The following is a 13,599-nucleotide window of genomic DNA, read 5'->3' as shown; positions in this document are numbered from 1 at the left end:
GACCTTAAATTGATAGATTAGATAGATAGATAGATAGATAGATAGATAGATAGATAGATAGATAGATAGATAGATAGACAGACAGACAGACAGACAGACAGACAGACAGACAGACAGACAGACAGACAGACAGACAGATAGATAGATAGATAGATAGATAGATAGATAGATAGATAGATAGATAGATAGATAGATAGATAGAAAAACACAAAATGTATTAGAAAAACTTAATTGTATATCTTTAATTGATAGAGGTATGATTTATGATACAAATTGTGTTAAATTCAAATTGTATTCAGAAATGACTGGATATTTGTAAGGACCGTGTTCTTCTCCTCACACTGTGGACACCCCTGGTGAGAGTCCATGATAAACTACACTCTGTGATGTTACCTTCAGCTCCCCCTCTCCCAGACACAGCTCTTGGAGAAAAAAACTATGAGACCTCTCTGACTGTTGTCTCAGTTGTCCTCTACAACCCCTTTCCCCACCTCTTTACCACAGTCTCTCACCAAAGGATTGAAATGCATATGCTGATGGAATAATGGGCATTATTAAACATTTTAAGATACTGCTTCAGAAGTCTCTATCCTTGCATGCATGGTCACCTGCAGCGGTTTTCAAGGTCACCCTCTAAAGACCTGAAAATATAATATCCTTTAGGTTTCTTCAGGCTGCATAAAAATTTAGTCATACTAAACCATTTATTTAGTTCACAAAAGACAAACAGTGGGTTTAAAATACCACCTTCCTCACATCCTTAAGCTATGGGACTATTATATTTTTTCATTCTCCCCTCTAGTATTTTATAATCATTTTACTTTTCCTCGATATAACTAATTACCCAGTGCTTACTTGTATCGATTAAATTTACATTGACTTACATTAAAAATAATAGTAAGAATAGTAAAGACTGAGTGAAATCGTTTGCAACAGCTTGAAAAGAGAGATAAATGTTTGTATTGCATTTCACATCTACAGAAGAGAAGAGGATGCTGAAAATTCAGCACAGTCACAATGTCACGAGGCTTAACGACACTTCAAATTCAAATGTATTCTGACCGAGAGTGGAAGGTTTATCCAGTTTAGCTCCAGTTTGAATGTTGTAGCATTTTTCTCCCATATTTTGTTGTTTTTATGTATCTTACACTTCAATGCGACAACTAAGCTTCTTAAAGTGTAAATCTTCACACACACACACACACAAAAACATGGTAGGTGCTTTTTAAATTCGCTGTTACTTAAAAGCTTCATTTCAGATTTCGCCATCACTGCAGATTGAAAGGTATAGCCTAAAAGCAGGGTGTTGATACGACGGAGGCCTCCCTTCGCTCCGCGTTCTGTCTTCCTCCGCTCCGTGCCTTGAATCTCTCTGTCGCGTCTGTCAGAGCTCTTTAGAAAAGTTGGAGAAATTGATAACACGGCAGACAAGCGCAATAAAAACGGCGCCCGCGGGACATCACCCGGAACCCCCATTATGTAAATCTGGGGTAATTTCCTAGACAAATCGTTCCGTTTTATTTATTTTCTTTTTTTCCATTTTATATGTTTCTGTTTCTCCGGAGAATAGAGCATTTAATGTGCCAACGCAATGATTCATGTGATCTTCAATAATTTCCAGCGTGCCATGCCTTTGACTCGGGAGAGCAGCACGGATTTCCGCTTAGTATTGATTAACTTCTCTTTACACAAATTGTGAAAAATATTGGTAATAAAAAACAAGGCTTTAGCGCATACTGGTTATTAATAGATGTCTACCAATGACATTAAGACAACGATAACGTAAGCTGAAAATAAAGTTCTGTCCTCGGGGATAGATTTATGATAGACTATCATATGGTAAAATAAGATGCACGTGCAAGTAACGTGATCAGAAACATAACATTAGGAAGAATATCACCTCAAGGAATAACTGACAATCTTATTTTGCAAAAGAAAGTTTCGTCTGAGTAAAACTTTCCTCTCCCTTCGCGGTGTGTTTGTGCGTGTGTGTGTGTGTGTGTGTGTGTGTGTGTGCTAAATAAGTCACATTTCGTTTTCTTGTAACCTTTAGTTTAACTAATTAAAGGGATGTGGAGAGACGCACGGCATGCTGGGAGCCCTCGCCATACCCCTCCCCCCTCCACTAGGTTTTGATTAATATTAGCTGATAAAGGTCGTGATAGCTACAATAACAAAATAAAGGAAAACAGCAAATAAACAAAAAAAAAATGATCACTGAGGTTGAAATTTTTTAAAAATACTTAATGGAAATTATTTTGCGCACTAAATAACTTTCGTATCTGACAATTTATATTTGAGAGTAATTCATCAAACGAAAAACTAAATAACAGGAAACATCAGTTCACACAAATCTAAAAAAAAACCTCGAATTTCTCACCGAGGGGATAACCGCCTCGTGCACATATGGCATCAAAAAGCGGCCAAGGGAACATTAAGGGGAGTCAAGCGTCACTGCCAGATAGTCTGGATGCGCTCGTGTAACGGTGTCCAAAAATTATTTACGTGTCAAAGACATTTAGTTGCAACAGCCTATAAACACGCACTGGCGATTTCAGACACTGATGTCACATCTAATGATGGTACTAATACTTTTACATTTTGAACAATATTAGAAACGTAAAATTATTTATGACTTTTTGGTTAAACTTGATATCCTTAATAATAAATTCGTAAATTAGGATTAAAGATTAAACACGCCAAAAAGACAAAAATATATCTAAATGAAATAACTTCTAAACCTGCATGCAATCAGTCTAAATTAGTCTCTTTATAAAGCCGTGGGGTGTAAGTCCTGTTCTGTTCACTACACTTGTAACGGCGAGCTCTAAATACGATTAACGACTCCATTTTCATAAGATCTTCAATCCGGGTCCTGATGTCGTACTGCCCACGGCAACCACTTTCTTTCTGTGCATTCATTCTCACTCGCTCGACAGCACGCTAAGAAAGAAAATAAGGCTACCAGTAAATCTCCAGAAAATGATGATAGATTGGTGCATACATAAAGCAGAATTTGCAGACTATTTCAAAGTACACATAGACTCTTAGGTTTGCATCTGTCAAGTGACACCACGATATTTGTCAAAAGTGACACGAATCGATGGTAGGCCTTTTCATTCAAGTAGCTACATTTAGCGATGACGAATACTAGGATCACGTTTATTATGGACATTCTCCAGTTTCTGCTTGAAAATCGATAAATACGGTATAGACCATTAGTCTAAAGTATTCATTTCCGAAAGGCAGCGATACATTTGAAATGACAGGCTAAATTCCCAACTGCAAGAGACTGCTCACAGAGAGATCTACTGTTTGTTATAACATTAAGTTCAACTAAGTTCAAACTACTTTGCTATGTGCTTAGGCTAAAATGTATGTATGTATATATATATATATATATATATATATATATATATATATATATATATATATATATATATATATATATATGTACATGAAGCACTTTGCTTGCACAGCTAATGAAGGACCTCTGTCCGAAACGTTCTGTTTCTCTGGAAAGTCTGTGTACTTTACTACAGTTGTGAATATCTCTACATCTCTCACTACAGTACACTGAAGTTACTCGCCTAGGAAAAAAATGTGTATGTATGTATATATATGTATATATATATATATATATATATATATATATATATATATATATATATATACAAATATACATATATATATACAAATATACAAATATATATATATATATATATATATATATACACACAAATCCAGATATGTTTTTCTACCAGATGACTCAATTTACGCCTACTTTAAGTTATGCACTTATCAAATGAGACTGTAAGTTATGCACTTATCAAATGAGACTGTAAGAACAATGTGCCAAAAAGAGAAATAAAACGAACTTTTAAATATTTGACAGAGTTTGCTATACTTCCACATTTTATTGTATTTTTTGTATTAAGACGTGGATCTATTTAAATGAGCAAATATTAACCAATAGCGAGGCGAGGGTTTGACGTTTTTGGCCAATGGGAACACTAGCTGTTGACTTTGGTCCGCTTAACACGAGGAAAAACTACGGTTGAAGAAGTAAAGCAGATCCGAGCGCTCCTGGAAACGCCATGTAACGTCTTTCTGGACGCACAGTACTGATGTGACGGATCCGGTCGCAGGTCGAGAAAAGAGGAACGATAAAGCACTGAGAAAGGAATTATGAGAGCCATGACCATAAAGGAGTTTATAATTAATGCTTCTTCTCTACCATTTTGCCTGATTTGACTTTATTTTATCACCCAACTCTCCGATTGTGGACTGTGGACATGGAAAAAACGCAAAGTCCAAGGACGGATCAACCCTATAAAACTGGACACGAACCCATCCGCTTCGGCATCGAACAAATCCTCGCATCCTCTGACCCGGAGGGTGGTCGTCCGCACAGGACCTGTACTAGCTCGGAAAGCAGTACGGAGAGTAGTGTCCTAGGGAGCCTTACCGGAACCACCGCAGCGCCTAGAACTGCACTGCCCGCAACAGTACCGGCTTTTACAGGCTGTTTGGAGGACTCTGGATTGTACGCAGTGAACAGGACTCTGGTACACCGTGGGGTGATTCGGGTACCAGCTCACAGACCGCTGGCTGCCGCCATACCGCCGCCTATGGTGAGCGCAGCGCCGGCTTTTGGGGCACTCTGCTTCCCTTGGGTGGATAATAATCGTAGGTTCGCCAAAGACAGATTACCAGGTAAACGGGAATTTAAGGTGTTTGCTGAAATACTTATTACATTAACATTTTTTTTGCTTTTTTAACTGACTGAATTAAAAGTTTAAAGCTGATCTACTTCATTCAGGGCAAAACATTTTATTAACATAACATTCATAAGACAAAATATTGCTAATGTTATTCTAGTGCTTTATAATAAAAATAAATGTTAATGCAAGTCTATGCCATGTATGTGCCAAAGAATTCACTTAAACAGTTAATAAATAGAGCAATTGGATAAAATTTAATTAACAATGACATGATGATAACAACCCCACCACGAGCGGCACCATCGTCATCATGACCATCATCATCACCAGCGGGAGCAACAACAACAATAATCACGATAATAATAATTATGACAATGATGGTGCCCGTGGTGGTGTGATTATAATTATACTACTACTACTACTACTACTGCTGCTACTACTACTACTACTACTACTACTACTAATAATAATAATAATAATAATAATAATAATAAATTATAATAATCTACATCATAATAGTGGTGGTGTTTCCATAACACATTTAAATATTAATTTTATCAAATGTTTTATTCAGTCGTAAAATAGCAGACTGAACACATATAATTTCGTTATTCTTCTCTAGTCGGGTAAGTTAAGGTTTTGAGTATTGACTCCCATGTTCTTCGCATGGATTAAATCAAGGCACCATTAAATACATTTCAAAGCACGTTCCGGTCGTTCTGGATGTGCTCTGTGTAATTGTACTGAGTTTCTGCGTTTGGTGTTAGTCCTTCAAATAAGACAGTCGCATCTACTTATCTCATGTAATTGGCTCTAAAAAAATTTCATCCTGATTGAGGAGAAATATTTAACGGCAGCTTTCAATATGTGACTTTAGAGAAGTAAAATTGCCTTGCCTTTTGACTGTAAACGGTTTCAGCCCTGTTACGATAACTCTGAGATAATTAGGCTTTTTAAAAATTAATGCTTTCGTCCTGACCAATCATCACGCCTGCTTGAATTCCCGCTTCAGACGACAGAGTGATTGGTTATATGCAGGCAAGAGCGCTGCCGAACACACTCTCGCCAGCGCTTATGTGGGTGGAAGGTAGCAGTTCTTGGGAGATCTTGCACAACTAGAATTATGCTTCCCGTAGATGTTTGCTGCTAGGCTACAGGCTGAATTTTTTGCAGCATAATCGTTAGCATGTTTAATTTACCAGCTGGGGGTTCGTAGCACCTCCTAGAGGCCAGAAAGTAATTAAATTTTAAAAGTCTTGCTTTTTCCAGGTAATGTTTTTTTAGACACAGGCCTATATACATTTATCTAAAAATGCAATTAAAAATCCAAGGTATGTCTCGCGTTATTCTCATAGCAATATGTTAGCTATTGTGGATTAGACTATTTTGCTCACTGGAGAAAAAGAGAATTTTCCGCCCCGGAGGTATTAATGGGATGATATAGCATTTGCATACACACTAATTCTCTGTGATTTGTTCACGACAAACAACTGTGGACGAAAAAAAGTGGTCTCCCACTTTTTGTGTTTCACAGTCAAATTTTAACTTCGCCATGTAAAATGAACAACAAATACAAACTCAAGTACATTTACGACGTTTAACAGATGTTCTTATCCAAAGCGACTTAAGAAAGTTCTTTGTTATCTACTCAGAGAACACATCCCAACCAGTATAAATAGTTGAGCGTTTACATACCATTGAACTAAACTGCTAGATATTGAGTCAGTGCTGATATCTAGAAAGAGAGAATTAAATAATGAATGTGCATATAACTAAGTAAGCTAAATAATTATGGCAAAAAACTAAGAAAGCCTGTTGTTGGTGTTGAGCAAGTCTCACTGTACGGTTATAAATAAAAACTTTATCGGCCTTAAATTATAACTCTCCTGGGACTGTATAGAGTCAGGTCAATGAGCTCGCTTTTGAAAGAACCGGAACAATAGGTGTTTCATTTTTTATCTTTTTAATAACAGCTGCAGCCTCCGGTACTAACGTTGAATAATAAGTACATAGTCCTCCGCATGCAGGTTAGATTTTTCTCAGTTGAAAAACTACAAATAGAGTAACTCTTCAGATAATGCTACAAAACTCAATAGACTACAGATTTAAAATCTAAGGTCATGCATACACATTCGTTGATGTATTTACTTTGTTACACTTGATTTTGTGAAGCATAGTCACATTTTAAATAATCCATAAATGCTGTTTAAGTAATTCTGCAACAATATTGCATGGTCTCTCAGCCTCTTGATGATTTTAGACTTTTACACTTTGTCTAAAATACAAAGCCATATACAATTATGTATTTATCGTAACATTATAAATTGGGAATATGATCAAGGATGTTAAGTTCACAGGGAGTATGATATAGAGATCGGCCTCTTCGCTCGTCGGAAGTCGATTTCTTCTTTGAGTGATTCTACAGAATTTGGGAAACTACTTCTGCGGCTTTTGTTTATACTCACGCTTGGTATGACGGTCTTACGCACTGAATATGTACTGGACTGTTCCGTGGAGGTTTCGGCTCTGTCTCCCCGGTTCAATGCGGCATAGCATCGGTATATTCCACTGATCATTATCAATCCGCCAAGAACTTCGGTTATACCTCCCGTGTAGCCCAGAATTATGCAATATCCCACACGAATGTCGGTGGAAGGGGAATTGATGTCAGGCAATATATAATGGTACCATGCCACAGGAATTATGGCCAGAACTCCGGAGCAAAAGATGAGAAGACCACCAAGACTCGCTACCATGCATCTCGGTTCGTCGGTCCAGCAGTGGGTTCCAATCGTCGCCACAGAAAGACCAATCAGAGTCACAATCAGAGATGCCGCCATCATCCTCCGCGCGATCTCAATGATTTGGTTATTGAAGTATTCGATATCCTCGTGGTTACAAATAACATCCCTTGATGCTGTAAAAGATCTACAAATGTCCCATATTCCCTGATGCAATGCAAGATCGGGGGGTTGTCCTGTGATATTATGGATGGTGCGCCAGTTTGGCGCTACTGTGCTTGTCAGCTCTAAGATCCAACCGCAAGGAACGATGATCAAAACAAATATAATATTCCTTGGAGTTCTCATGGTGTACTGTCGATTATATCACAGAAAAAAAATAATCACTCACTCGTGACAGTAAAGACCGAGTCTGAACGCTCTAGAGACGTTCTGAGGGTGTATCCCGAAAACTTCCACAGCTGTGGGACGTCACGTGGTGAACTATTCAGCAGGCAGCAACACTGCCTTTGGTTTCTCAGCATTGTATTACAGTCCACGGTGAATGCTGGCTACATCAAAGACTAATAATGAGCCATTATATCATCATATATCGACTATATACTGTGACCCAGATATAGAAACTGTGTACATTAGTCTTGGTACGTGTGACCTACATTGGTAAAGCGAGTTCACTAGTTACTCTTTCAACATACTGTACATCCACCTAGGCGTCGTTTTATTTAAATCAGAAGACGTTTTTGTTGCCTTTTTCCACCTTTGTCAAAAAGACGCGCACTACTGTAACGAGTGAGTTCATTATACGCATACATCCACGTTCCTTCACTGTGCTTAATTTTACATGGAAACGGATCCTGTTTCTCTACTGAAAATGTGCTTTAAAAACTGAAATCTGTTCGCAGGTTGTGATTTCGTGCGTAGTCTCGTGATTGTGTTACCATTTCTAAAAGTGGAAGCTTAAGCCTCTGTGGGAAACAGGCATATCGCGCGCACGGCCACCTCGCTGGGTCCGGTTGATTCTCGTTCACGTCGCCAGGTATCGACTCGAGTTACACAGAGGCTGGAGAACCTAAATAAACCTACAACCTGACATTTCTTTAAATGCATTTACCCACGGTATAGTCAAGTTTATGAATAGACGCCTAAAGAATGTGGTTTGTGATACAGATATGAATGAACTGAAATCCTCTTTTCTACATATAGGAATGATAACCGCTCTATGCCCGTTTAATGTTTTGGTGAAGGTGATCTGTCGTCGGTTTAGCTGGTATGTGACATAAAAATAATATCAGTTTTAGTTCAATTTAATTTGTGTCCCTGGACTGAATATAGCCTATCCAGCCTGAGCTTCCCAAACACCGTAGCCTAATTTCAACTATTATCTTATTTAGCTACATATTAAAGTATTTCTTAGTATTATTTCTGTTAATTAAGAAAAGTAACCCATATTATCGACTTATTTAAAACTCGTTAATTTAAGCAACGCAATAGCTTACACTTTGGCATAGCCTCCATATTTAAGTGACCTCATGTAAAGTTTTTTATTACATTACCACTGGAGCTAGAAAGTATATTCCCCATTCTCTGAGCTTATCTGTGTCTCTCTCTCTCTCTGCTAGCTCTCGTTCCCTTTACCGTCGCTCGGCGTATAGGACACCCCTACCAGAACCGCACACCCCCAAAACGGAAAAAGCCACGCACGTCCTTTTCCCGCATGCAGATCTGTGAACTTGAGAAGCGGTTCCACCGACAGAAGTATCTGGCCAGCGCTGAACGGGCAGCCCTCGCCAAGACGCTGAAAATGACTGACGCTCAAGTCAAAACGTGGTTCCAGAACCGCAGAACGAAGTGGAGGTGAGTGGATCTGCTTGACAAGTGGCTACGGTACGAGTTGTTTTCACGCGATATAAGCAATTTGCTTTTTTCGATACAAAGTCCTTAGACATTCTTTACCAAAGCGCAAATGAATTATACTAATCATTAATTTAATGTATTTAAAACAGATTTTTATCTAATCCAGAAATAAAGTCAGTAAAACGAGGTCACTAAGCGAATGTAATAGAGGCCAAATTTTATTGCACTGTTACTTGGATGCACTTGGACACCACAGCAGTAAACTATTACAAACGATTAAAAAAAAAATCACAAGGCAAATTAATCCTAGATGTTTGTCTGTTATGTTTAAATTAAAATCTCTGAATCCTCTAAAACTTTGCCAGGCGACAGACAGCTGAAGAGAGGGAGGCGGAGCGCCAACAGGCCAATCGGATGCTTCTCCAGCTGCAGGCAGATGTGCTTCAGAAATCCATCGGTGAAGACCCCCTCTGCGTGCATAACTCCTCCCTCTACGCCCTGCAGAATTTGCAGCCGTGGACTCAGAATAAAGCAGGCAAAATGCCCGCCACTGCTTCACTGGCTTGAAGTCTCATCAGAGGTGCTGCTGCGACCGAGAGGAGGGGCTGCCCTGGGGCCGGCAAGGCCGTAAAAACACGAGAATGCGGTTGTAGGAACAGATCCTGTTAGCTACCAATGACATGCATGCGGGAAATCTCAGAAACAAACTATTTGGAAATCATCAAGTCTGCACAGATTTGTAAGAAAACTGTTATTAAATGTGTTTGAATGATTTATTCCATGAGTTGGGGAGGAGTGCAATTGGAAGGCTTTGATTAGTATTGCATCAAAATATGCATCAGGAAACTTTGCTACCTGTAAATGTTTCATATAGACATTTTATACTGATCTAAAATCAGATCCCCTTATATATATAATAATGATAAAGGACCAGTGTCATCATATATATGAGGTTCTGACCTGATCTTTTGCACAAAGACACTAAATTATTCTAGTTAGAAACCTCTGTGACATGGTCATGAACCCCCTTTGAAAATCACTTTTATCAGTAGTATTACGTCTATGAAATTCCTACTCGATGGAAATCTCCAAGCCTTCAAACAGAGAAGCAGAATTGCTGATATAAAAATAACTCAACAAGGTTTATGTTAATAAGATTTCCCATGGTGAACAGCAAGTAAAAATAATCAAGTGTAACATTCAACCCTTCTAACCTTTCACAGAGGCAAGCAAACAAAAAAGAACAATGTCCAAACAGCCCTGCAAAGCTTATCATCCATTGTTTTGTTCGTCTGCAAAAGCTCTTGTCCCAGTGTTGGTTGCAGCTTTTTGAATTGTGAAATATCCAGTTACATGCTTGGTTTTCTGTATAAATGAAAACAGTGAACATTTCTACTCACCTAAAACAACTAGAAGCTTTCTCATTTCTTTTCCTAAAGTTTATATATGTTTGATGACCATAAAGGCAAGTGCTAGTCCACGTGTTGTGGCCTACACCTTGGTTCACTTCATGGCTACTGTAAGAGAAGAACACTGGCATGTGGAAATTATGGAGCAAGGCCAAAGAATGACCCGATCGCTGGAAATGACGTACACTTGGGATACAAAAGATGTTTGTGGAAAAACTGCTGAACACTCTTTTTCCTGGGATTCTTTTGTCCCAGACAAGGTGTACATCGTGGATCGGTTTTCCTCCCACAGGTTATGCCTAGCTGACGACAATTTCAGCATTAACTGATGGTCCTTTTTAGTTCCGCACTAGGATTACTGTGCAATGTAAATGCATGGAATGTGGGTGAAAAAATGCCTATATGTAGATCTGCAAAATGTAAACTAAAATTCATCATTATTAATAACGTTGATCTCTCCTAAGATGTTTTGACAAATGTTTATCTGGTGTGACAAATTTATAATTTAAGCAAAGTAGTTGTAAAATATACAAAACGATCAGTGTTTTTCTTTGAAATTTATTATTGTTAAATATCACTTTTTACAGCAACAAGAAAGCCTGTTTCCAGTCTCTGTCTGCCTGCATGTCGGTCTGTCTGTCTCTCATTTCCCTCAGTCTGCAGTACAATCAAAGATTTTCAGCAAACTGCCAAGTCCATTTATTAACTGTTACATCAGCTGTGAACATAAATCATCACTCAAAACATGGTGTGTAAGCAGAATGCAGGGAGAAGGAAAAATGGTCTGAGGTGTTCCCTCTTCCATGCTCTGTTCATTCCTGTCACAGTGAGTGGACATATGGCTGCATGTATTGTGCGCTACTCTGTTTTGATGAAGAACCCATTGCGTATTGATAATCATCACCAGATCTCCTCTGAGAGATTTAGAATCAGTTGTTCAGAAGTCATCTGGATACAGTTAAACGAGTTTCACTGTGGAACTGTGAAGTGCACTTCAGTGCACTGAATTGTTCTCACCACAGCGCTAGTCCGTTAGTCCCTGATGGGAGAGTTGACTCTGCTGCTCCAAAGAGTGACGGTTCTTGCCTAGAAATCAAGGCTAGTGCTTCAGCTGCTAATTTTTGCTGTTTCTGTTTTAAAACCCCTTTTCACAGTTCTTGGAGCAGTAATCTATTATTTAGAGTGGAATACTTGTTTAAACCAGCAATAAACTATATTTATTACTGGTCAATATCTATATTGATCTGAATAGGTTGTGTTGAGTTTGCTTAGCCTGCTGTGGAATACATTTTCATACCAAATCTGACATACTGATCTGGTCTGAATCTGACAAATCTCAAATATTATAATGCATTCTAATTATATTATAATATGAGAATTTAATACATAACAAATATTTTACTAAAAGTACACTGAGGGCAGTAAAGCCATGGCTTCTTTTGTCACCACAATCATTATAACCAATCTGGGTAATTCATCTAGCTAATTACAATGTTAACATAATTCAGCAGTCATTGTGAAGCAGTCAAAATGAAACAATGGCTTACTTATCCTGGTTCATAACTTGAATCTCTGTTTTTCTCAAGTTCAGGTCTTTCTGGAGGTGAGCAGTCTGTTGCCGCTGTAAAACTTGCAACCCCCCCCCAATCTCTGCTTACCTACATCACAGTGTGTGGAGGTATGGCTATGTTGTTACTGAGCAGTACCAATATTTGGTAGTTCACAGCTTTCATGCAATAAAACAGAAAACATACCCACAGAACAACATTTAGAATTAGTACAACTACTATAATGTGGCAGGACGCTATAGTATAAAGCGCACACAGTGACTGGTAACTAATTGTCAATGAGTCCCGTCTATCAAATGTGAGAGACCACTGAATTAGGTAGATGGGCCTTGCCAAAACACACTCCCTCTCTAACTGATAATGTCAGACAGAATGACAGACAGACAGACCAATCTGGCAACAGAGGTGTCTCGACCTAGGGGCAAACATGCACTGACATATATGTAACATAATTATACTGTAGCACAAAAATACGTAGACACAGGAACACACACAGACCAAATTTGACATTTCGAGCAAGTAGCAGAGAAGAAACTCTGTGATCTGTTCTTCCACAAACAAAGAAACTGATGCAATTCATCAAAGTGCCAGAGGCTCAATGTTATCATGAGATGGTTTTGAATAGGGAGAAACACTCATCAATAGATCAGTTGGGCCTTACGGAGCATTCTGGGAATAGTATGTGGAAAACTAATAATCCACTTGTTCGGTAGAAAAAAATAGCTGAATGGCTAGACAAATATAGATAACATATTGGGCTCATATTATGACCTAATTCAAAAGTTGATCATTGTCAGTCATGCTTGTTTAATAGTTAAGATGGCCTACAGAGTATTTTATCAGATCTGAATTTTAAAATCTATCACAAAATTGGAGCTATAGTTGTCAAACTTAATATTTAACTTTAGGTTGCGTTGTTAAAACCTAAACCTACATGTTTACATTTCTTGATTAGATATATTTACTCTCCATCTCTAAAGGGTTCCAAATATATAATCTACTGAAATGCCATCAGCAACAAAAAACAAGCTAGCCTCGCTATCTATCTAATTATTATCTGTAGAGCAGATAAAAGGTTTTATTCAACTATTAGAATATTACATTCCAGCTTTGTCAGACCAGAGGCGAGTTTCATCTGCGGTATCTACCACATCTTTCTTATGATCTCCAATGCTTTGGGGTGTGGGAACAGGTCTCCTGTGGATCTATTTATGGTCCTGCTGAAGTCACGGTATAGAACATGTACACCGAAAGAGGACTTGGGGAATTTGTTTTTTGCAACAAAGAGAAGGATGAGTTTGCA

At 38.3% G+C, this 13,599-nt stretch overlaps 3 protein-coding genes across 4 annotated transcripts in view; 1 reads left to right on the top strand and 2 right to left on the bottom strand.

Moving 5' to 3' along the window:
- The first annotated feature begins 4,084 nt into the window (after positions 1 to 4,084).
- Positions 4,085 to 12,755, top strand: LOC113577161 (T-cell leukemia homeobox protein 3). Its single transcript, XM_027009649.2, has 3 exons — positions 4,085 to 4,716; positions 9,085 to 9,319; positions 9,685 to 12,755. Exons 1-3 carry the CDS (start codon positions 4,296 to 4,298, stop codon positions 9,884 to 9,886), a joined length of 858 nt encoding a protein of 285 aa, XP_026865450.1. The 5' UTR covers positions 4,085 to 4,295; the 3' UTR covers positions 9,887 to 12,755.
- On the bottom strand, positions 7,076 to 7,813 carry LOC113577162 (claudin-23-like). Its single transcript, XM_027009650.2, has one exon. It carries the CDS (start codon positions 7,811 to 7,813, stop codon positions 7,076 to 7,078), a length of 738 nt encoding a protein of 245 aa, XP_026865451.2.
- Positions 11,270 to 13,599, bottom strand: part of LOC113577163 (Kv channel-interacting protein 1) — a 24,754-nt gene continuing 22,424 nt past the window's right edge. For both annotated transcript variants that reach the window (XM_027009653.2, XM_027009652.2), the window contains exon 8: positions 11,270 to 13,599. This exon is cut by the window's right edge and continues 703 nt beyond it. The gene's annotated coding sequence lies outside the window, so the exon portion shown is untranslated.

This window comes from Electrophorus electricus, chromosome 2 (assembly GCF_013358815.1).
Source record: "Electrophorus electricus isolate fEleEle1 chromosome 2, fEleEle1.pri, whole genome shotgun sequence".
Classification (NCBI taxonomy): domain Eukaryota; kingdom Metazoa; phylum Chordata; class Actinopteri; order Gymnotiformes; family Gymnotidae; genus Electrophorus; species Electrophorus electricus.
This window is presented reverse-complemented; position numbering and strand designations above follow the sequence as displayed.

What these genes read in the sequence shown, in the direction of transcription:
- LOC113577161 (XM_027009649.2), top strand. Translation starts at nt 4,296, where the DNA reads ATGGAAAAAACGCAAAGTCCAAGGACGGATCAACCCTATAAAACTGGA. An exon ending in CGCCAAAGACAGATTACCAG is followed by an intron (nt 4,717 to 9,084) that starts GTAAACGGGAAT and finishes TCTCTCTGCTAG; the next exon opens with CTCTCGTTCCCTTTACCGTC. An exon ending in AACCGCAGAACGAAGTGGAG is followed by an intron (nt 9,320 to 9,684) that starts GTGAGTGGATCT and finishes AAACTTTGCCAG; the next exon opens with GCGACAGACAGCTGAAGAGA.
- LOC113577162 (XM_027009650.2), bottom strand. Translation starts at nt 7,813, where the DNA reads ATGAGAACTCCAAGGAATATTATATTTGTTTTGATCATCGTTCCTTGC.